The 9,011-nt window shown below is 37.1% G+C and overlaps 2 protein-coding genes across 2 annotated transcripts; both read left to right on the forward strand.

Annotated features, from left to right (window-relative positions):
* The first annotated feature begins 2,006 nt into the window (after positions 1–2,006).
* Positions 2,007–4,726, forward strand: LOC134202254 (uncharacterized). The gene is made up of 3 exons (XM_062677297.1): positions 2,007–2,703; positions 2,977–3,090; positions 3,146–4,726. The coding sequence occupies exons 1-3, from the start codon at positions 2,014–2,016 to the stop codon at positions 4,724–4,726; spliced, it is 2,385 nt and encodes a 794-aa protein (XP_062533281.1). The 5' UTR covers positions 2,007–2,013.
* A 709-nt stretch (positions 4,727–5,435) lies between these two features.
* On the forward strand, positions 5,436–6,226 carry LOC134202253 (uncharacterized protein K02A2.6-like; the record flags this gene model as incomplete). Its single annotated transcript, XM_062677296.1, has 1 exon — positions 5,436–6,226. A coding segment is annotated over exon 1 (791 nt), but the record flags the coding sequence as incomplete, so codon positions are not given.
* Between the last annotated feature and the right edge of the window lie 2,785 nt (positions 6,227–9,011).

The following is a 9,011-nucleotide window of genomic DNA, read 5'->3' on the forward strand; positions in this document are numbered from 1 at the left end:
GAATTTACAAAATTGAGTCAAAGTTAAACATGAATTGAGTGGAATCTAATGGGCGTGTACCCCAAGACAGTCAAGTAGTCAGGCAAAGATGGTTGTATTTTGGTCTCACTTTGGACTTTGAATCGTCAAGCCGACTTAACGATTTCTAGCATTATTTTGCTTAAAAGATAAAAACGTCCAAAGCTAAATTAATTCAAAATAAAATAAAATATATACAGAAAAGAACAAAAATAGTTAATAACCAATAATTAAGCTTTAATTCAATCTAAATATTATTTTGTTTAATTTAATTACAATAATAAAAACTAATTTCAAAATTTATTTACAATTGATTTTGCTTGAAAAGATAAAAACGTCTAAAGCTTTTGAATTTATTTTAAATTTTATTCAAAATATCCGTCGAACGTAACAAACTTTATTTATTTAAGGAGTTAAATAACTTCATCTTGATATCCGATGAACTCATATATAATTTCTTCATGAAGTTCATATTAAAATCCCAACTTGGTATCTTATACAATTTTTATTAATTTCATATTGCATTCTATACGATTCTTATTTATTCTGGATATTTACATAATTTCAATCATACATTTACTGGTCTTACTGGTTTGCTGGGTTGGCATTTTGAAATGTTGGAGACGCATGACCGTTCCATGCGTGTATGAGCAAGAACTGAAATTTTCAAAAGAATGCCATTTTTTACTGTATGTGTCAAAACGCTTGAATTTTCATTTAAAAAAATTAAAAATTCAGTTGTTGTAGTCCAAAAGGATGAAATTTAAAAAAACAGATATTTTGTTTATTTAAACATCTTTAAAGCTTACTATTTTCCGTAAACAATATTTTTCTAAAATATTTAACTGAAAATCTTTTTATTCGTCAAAAAGGTTGCAAATCGGTCAGTTGGTTTAAAAGTTGTGTAGATTTGAATTTTATTTTAGAACAACGCCGTTTTTTAGATCGCCCTATTCTGAAAACGTCCACCTCAAGAGCGAAACAAAAAAAAACGGGTCTAATTATTTTCGTTACGATAGTGTAGAAAATATAGGTAGTAAAAAAAATATATTTAAATATAACGGAAAAGATATTGTTCGTCGTTAATGAACTATATACAAAAAACGTACTCATTTCAAATATGTGTGCATCAGGAATCAACATGATGCGAAATAATTTCCGGCTTCTAGTACTATAGTTTGTGAAATAAAAAAGGCACAGGAGACAGAACATAATACTCTTAGTTTTCTGGGAACAGATAATAATAATAATAAAACCGCACTAGTACTACAAAAAGTTCTAGTACAGTTTTGCAGAAAAAGAAGCGGAAACAAAGCGAGCTCTAGAAAATCCGGCTCAGTTTTGAGACAGTTGTGTTAAAGTGCAGTTCGTATTGAGAAAGTGTGCTCAAAAGTTTGAGCCAAGGCGACTGAATAATTCCACAATAATGGAGAGATCCGACAATGGTTCGGTCGGGGAAACCAAAAGCGCTCCCACTGGAAAGTAAGTATTAAAATATATCAATGCTCTCGGCCACAAGATAGACTGTTTCATCCTAAAAAATCTGAGAAAAATGACGCGTTTGAAACCACACGATCACACCCCAAGTGAAAACAAAATGGCGATTATCGTCTTATTTATTAATAAAACCAACCGTAACACTTTGATTAATAGCGTCTAAAAAAAGAATCGTTTGAAAAAAATAAGTAATTTAACCATTACCAACATTTTGGATTCAAAATTTGAAATGGTATTTTGTCACACAGGATAAATTATTGCATTTAAAATCTGTGAAAATGGCGGGTATGAAATCACACAATCACACTTTTAGTGAAAACAAAATGGCGTTTATCGTCGTCAAGCACTTACATATGCCTTTGCACAAACAAAAAAAAACAAATGGCGAATGTTGTTAAAAATCATGTTCTAATCGTAGATAAAAAAAAAAAAAAAGAAAAAAAAGTTTGATCAGGTTGCGTTGGTGCGTTCTGCAATGAACGTTCCGATTACCTGTTCATGCAGAGACAAAAACTACGATCACTTGCACAAAAGGCTGGGGAATCAGATTCCAAATATGTAAAGAGAGTCATATCAGTTGCAAAGTTATGCGACTACGAGGATGTTATCTTGGTAGAACAGGTAGCGGACGCAGTTCAGTCACATGCTACTAATCGAAAGGTACGAGAACTGGCAAGAAGGATTCTACGTAAAGGGGGACATCTCGGAGAATTGCTCGAAGAAGTTCGAGCCGTGGAAATGGATGAATCAAACGAAGAGATGTATGCTAAGAACCATCAAATACCTAAACCGATTCAAGTGGCAGCAGTTGCTGTGAACAAAGCCAAGAACGAAGATAATCGATTCGGTAATCAGCGATACCCACGTAATTATCGACGACCTGACGGTAATTGGAGAAGTGCTACAGGTAGAGGATTTGGCCGTCGTGGATATGACAGAAGCGCAGCATCTCAGCAATACCGATGTTGGAGATGCTTGAGCAATCGACACGATGCTTCAACATGTTGGAGTATTCAGCAGAATTGCCACAATTGCCAACGGATGGGACATGTAGCACGGGCTTGCCGTCGAACATCTGCTACGGGTCCGATGAAACGTCTTATTAGCGACGATGACGGAAGCGTCACCTCTTCATCTAAGAAAGTTGCCATCGTCAAGAATGATGAGGAAGAAGCTGAAAATCCAATCGTAAGTTCTCCACCATTGGATAAGTTTTAATTATCATTTATTTGAGATATTTTGATTTATTGGTGCATATTGGAAGTGCAGAACTCTAATAGTTTGTAGCCCCTGACTAAGCTATGAGGTTACATTTTTGTTTTTCTTTTATTTTTTTTATTTTATGTAAAAAGAGACATTTGAAACTGTGAGAAATAAACTATTACAAAAAAAAAAAGAATTAATATTAACGAATTATGATAGTTGGAAGATAGTTGCTCATGATATAAATTTCGATTCCAGAAAAAAATATATCAACCGAAAATGACTACTTTTAGAGACGATAACTATTCCAAGGTTAAAAGAGAATTCACTGCATGCGAAAATGATGGGAACATAATCGGCAACACGATCACGGTTTGTCAGATAGCATTGTTTAAATGTTGTAATTACTGTTATCCGTAAATTCTAGGAATCATACGAATGCATATCCAGTGTAAAAAAAGTGGTTGAGTTTAATGGAACTGAAGTAATTATTGGAAAGATAGCAGGGATAGAAATTCCCTTCCTAATAGACTCAGGTGCAGACGTGAATACAATTGGAGGTGATACATTCGAAGAATTGATGAGAGGAGAATCATCACAGCTACTTTGTGTTCAACGCGGCACAGACAAGCCATTGAAAGCATATGCATCCTCAGATCAAATAGAAGTTATCGCCACATTCGTGGCAGAACTGACCATAAGTGACGATCGACCTCGTTACCGAGAGAAATTTTATGTGATTGACCAAGCACGAGCATTATTGGGAAGGGACACTGCTATTAGGTACAGTGTCCTACAGTTGGGTCTGAGCGTTCCGATTCAGGCAGAACACCTGGGCAAATTTGCTGGAGAAATTTATTCTTTGAATGTATCGGATGAGTTCCCAAGATTCAACGTTCCACCAGTAATTCTCAGATACAATGAATCTATCCCGCCATCAAGAAGAATCTTTACAAACATTCCTCCGGCTTTCAAAGCGGAGACCGAGCGGCGCATCGGCGATTTATTAACTTCCGGAATAATTGAACGAGTCACTGATTCAATGGACAAATCTTACTGTTCTTCACTTTTGGTGGTGCCCAAGGGTAAAAATGACATAAGATTAGTGGTGGACCTCAGAGGTCCAAACAAAGCGATCATTCGGACTCCATTCAAGATGCCGACATTGGAATCTATTCTCACTGATTTACCGGATTGTAAGTGGTTTTCTACGATAGACCTGACCAGTGCTTTCTTCCACGTGGTTTTGGACGAAAGTTCACGTCACTTGACCAATTTTTTTGCGGGAGATGCTATGTATCGATTCCAAAGACTCCCATTTGGCTTAACCAACGCTCCGGATATATTTCAGGAGGTAATGCAGACAGTAGTACTGGCAGAATGTGCAGGTGTGCGAAACTATCTCGACGACGTACTGGTATCCGGAAAAACTGAACAAGAACATGACAAGAATTTGGAGAACGTATTGAGGAAGCTGAAAGAACACAACGTACGCATAAACAGAGAGAAGTGTGTATTCAAGCAGCAATCAGTAAAATTTATTGGTTTCAAATTAGGACATGACGGTCTCAGAGTTGAAGACGAAAAGCTAAAAGCCATTCGGAGTTTTCGTAAACCAGAAACACAGCAAGAAGTGAAGAGTTTTTTGGGACTAATGAACTTCACGGAACGCTTTATCCCCTACAGAGCAGACAAAACTATGAAGTTGAGAGAATTAGCGAAATCAGATTGCTTTTACTGGAGTGAAAGCGAAGAGGCAGAATTTGAATTCTTGAAAGAGGAAGCGTTGAAAACAATATCAAAGCTGGGATATTTCAATATTGACGACGACGCAGAGCTCTACGTTGATGCTTCTCCTACCGGGCTAGGGGCCGTACTGACGCAGTTCAACAGTGGAAGAGTTCCAAGAGTAATTTCCTGTGCATCCAAGGCATTGACTGCAGCAGAAATGAAGTATCCGCAAACACAACGAGAGGCGCTTGCAATGGTATGGGGAATCGAAAGATGAATTTATTTTCGGTAAAGGCTATAAGTCTAGCAAACGAGCCGTATCGCGAGCGGAGTCATGGGCCTTAAGACTTCAGGCTTATGATTTCGAAGTCAAACGAATACCTGGAAACCTAAATATAGCAGACTCTCTATCTCGTTTAATCGAAAGAACACAAATCGATGAACCTTTCGACGAAGAGGATGAAAAGAACTTGTTATATGCTTTGGAAGCTGGTTCTATGAATATAACATGGCAGGACATTGAAAAGGAGTCGGAAAATGATTTTGATCTACTTGAGGTGCGTGCAGCCATAAAGTCTGGCAATTGGCCAAGACGCCTAATAGCATACGAAGCACAATCAAAAGAGTTGCGAATGTTGGATCCTATGTTGTTTAAAGAGGACAAAGTTATTCTTCCTTTAAATCTTCGAACGAAAGCCATAGAAGAAGCACATAAGGGACATATCGGATGCCCTGCAATGAAAAGAATACTCAGAGAATTCTTCTGGTGGCCTGGAATCAACAACGACGTTGAGAAATTTGTGAAGAACTGTAACGCTTGCGCTGTGATTTCCAAAAGGAACGCACCACTTCCACTGACAAGTAGGATACTGCCAGAGGGTCCCTGGGAAATCCTACAGGTTGACTTCTTAGCGATTCATGGATGCGGTTTCGGAGAATTCATGGTTTTGGTAGATACGTACTCTCGATTTCTTACAGTCGTTGAAATGAGATCTACGGACGCGAAAAGCACTAATGAAGCACTACAAAAGATTTTCTTCACATGGGGTCTACCGCTTATCATACAAAGTGATAACGGCCCCCCCTTCCAAAGCACCGAATTTGTTAAGTTTTGGGAGGCAAAAGGTGTAAAGGTAAGAAAGTCTATACCCCTGTGCCCACAGACGAATGGAGCCGTCGAAAGGCAGAATCAAGGAGTTATAAAAGCATTGACAGCCGCAAAAGTTGAAGGAAAACATTGGAAATCAGCATTACAGGAATATGTCCACGTACATAATACGCTCAAACCACATGCCAGGCTCGGCATAACACCGTTTGAGCTATTAGTAGGATGGAAGCATAGAGGTACATTTCCATCGCTCTGGGACTGTAAGCTAGAGGATACAATTGATCGGAACAATGTACGTGATTTGGACGCAACGACGAAACTGCAGAGCAAAAAGTACGCCGATGCTCGACGGGGAGCAAAATCATCGGATATTTCCGTAGGAGACATCGTGCTGATAGCGGTATCAAAAAAGGCAAAAACGGATCCTTCATTCTCTAAAGAGCGATTTACAGTCCTATCACGAGACGGTGCTAAGGTGGTAGTCAGAAGTGATCGAGGTGTTCAATACACACGAAGCGTGAATGACCTTAAGCGAGCACCTCAATACAGTAGTCTTGATATCGACAAGGATGAAAGTGAACCAGAATACAGTGCGGAAGACCATTATCTCGACGATGGAGGAAAACCGGATGAGAAAACAGGACGACCTATTCGAAACACCCGCAAACCGTACAGATTTCAAGATATGTGTTTGTATAACATTTTTCAATAAATTTGGTAATTTTTAAAAATGTTATGAAATATAATAAATTTGTTGTACGTTCTTTGCAACATCTACTACAATAAAGATGGTACTCACGTTAATGTATTTTCTTTACCATTGATAACATCCATGTTTAGTTGGACTGCATGCCAGGCAATTGTATTTTCCCGAGTCGGAAACATCCTTATTATATAGACAGGGGACTTCCATCGCTTTTTTTTAAGAGTGGTCACACTCGTGGAGGATAGTGTAGTATTCGGAGTTGGGATACGACAGATAGGGCCAACAGTACTTTGCTATAATCCCATTAGGACATCGTTGTTTAGGGTCTTTCTAGTACATTCCAACGCCTTCGAGCATAATTAGCGACCTTCCAAGGCATTTTAGATCTGCAAAACATGCAGGAAATTAACGTGCAAATACAGTACCTCTTTTTGAATGGATACTTACTTCCATACAACCCGGACACCAACGGTCGACATCATTGAACAATGGATCATTTTTTAGTATACACAAGATTAAAAAAAAGGCATTAAAAGTTTTAGAAAAATTACTCGTAGATCAAGCAAAAAAAAACGAATTAACAAATTGTACGGAACGAAAACTTCTGACAGAAAAAAAACCAAGGTTGATTAACGGAGTAATATCACCTCAGGTGATAACACAATACTGGATAAGAGAGTATTAGAGGACCACATTAACTAGGTGCATACAAAATAAGACAATGTTTATACAATAAACGAACATGCATAAGTGCAGCGTGACGTCACATTCCTCTGGTCAATCAAATCCTAGAAGTATGATTAGTATGAGAGCAATGATTAAATTTTATTGCATTTGCGTTAAGCTATATGAACCTCATAGACAATTGCACGAGCAAATATGACGTCATGATGCAATGGTTCATGAGAATCATATTTACAATTTGGTTGTATTAGGCTAGCATCGAACATTCGAATAACTAAAATATCTTTTCTAGGAATGCATGCAATGACATGGTACATGGTTTGTGATTTATAATGAAATCCCGTATTTGATTTTGCCGCGCCTGCAGCTCGTACGGTGGAAAATAAATATATTGAGTGTAAAGGGAAAGCGTTCGTACACTCGCAGGAAGGTCAGTATTTACATGTTGTGTGTGAGGTTTCGTCAATCGTCACGAAGATGGATTCTGCAAAAGCATTATACTGTCAGAACACGCGTGTGAAGTTAGCCCATACCACTGTAATATAATAAATACTTTTTTTAAATATACGTGTAGCATACCATAAAATAGATAATTCAAAATGTGTTTATTTATCGTCGTTCTACTTGCTGATAGACACGAGGATAGACATCTATTTACATGAGCTCATATTACGATAACTATTACGAATTTCCTACAATTTTAACTTAATACATAAATGGGGCTAATACGGATGTAGAGATAATATTTTGCTTCGAAGATTCTAATTGATATTTTGCTAAGAAAAGAATAGTTCGTATATGAGATAAACGTGGTGATGATTATGCAAACTAAAAAAAGCATACAGTTACTGAGAATGTCGTTTGTTTTCAATTAACAAACTGTAAATATTTTATTAAAGAGTAGAGGAAGAGAAGGATGTAGAAAATATAGGTAGTAAAAAAAATATATTTAAATATAACGGAAAAGATATTGTTCGTCGTTAATGAACTATATACAAAAAACGTACTCATTTCAAATATGTGTGCATCAGGAATCAACATGATGCGAAATAATTTCCGGCTTCTAGTACTATAGTTTGTGAAATAAAAAAGGCACAGGAGACAGAACATAATACTCTTAGTTTTCTGGGAACAGATAATAATAATAATAAAACCGCACTAGTACTACAAAAAGTTCTAGTACAGTTTTGCAGAAAAAGAAGCGGAAACAAAGCGAGCTCTAGAAAATCCGGCTCAGTTTTGAGACAGTTGTGTTAAAGTGCAGTTCGTATTGAGAAAGTGTGCTCAAAAGTTTGAGCCAAGGCGACTGAATAATTCCACAATAATGGAGAGATCCGACAGATAGATACCGTGGGGCATCGAAATCCGTACACTTAAGCACCTTAGTATATAAAAAAGTCATTAGAAAATAGGAATCGAATGTAAATAAAACGTTTGTCATTGACACAGGCGCATGCAGGCTTCTATTTTTGAAGTGTTTCACATTTACTCATAAAAAACTACGAAAAACATGATAAAATAATGAATTAAATCGACTACTCCTGACTCGAAATCCGTCCACCGTGGACGGTCATGCGTCTCCAACAATCAAAGGATCAAAATCCGTACAGCTATTTCTTAACTAAATATTTAAATTGAAACAGTCTGATTGACTAAACTACCATTGTAAATAGTTCGATGCGCACCTTGAGAAACGATTCCTTCGATTTGTATTCCGCTTGTCTTATGTAATGATTTGCAATTAGCAATTAAAACACAGTTACTTTTGGTGCAATTATGCTCTACCCGAAAACAAAATGGCGGCACAAACTCCGCGTTTGGTGGGTGGAGATTTGTTTTTGATTCTTGTTGTTTTAATTTCAAAGCCTTCTTTCCAATTCTATGCCTTAAAAGCTTACTGTCAAGTATCCGAACAGGATAAGATTAATTATTCCTTCATTAATTACCTTTAACCTCCTTGAATTTATTGATATCTCATGAGGTGGACGGATTTCGGTGCTGTACGGATTTCGGTCCCATACACATTTTGAGCAAAATCGGAGAAATTTTTTTTGACTCTACTCT

This window comes from Armigeres subalbatus, unplaced genomic scaffold (genome assembly GCF_024139115.2).
Source record: "Armigeres subalbatus isolate Guangzhou_Male unplaced genomic scaffold, GZ_Asu_2 Contig1116, whole genome shotgun sequence".
NCBI lineage: Eukaryota > Metazoa > Arthropoda > Insecta > Diptera > Culicidae > Armigeres > Armigeres subalbatus.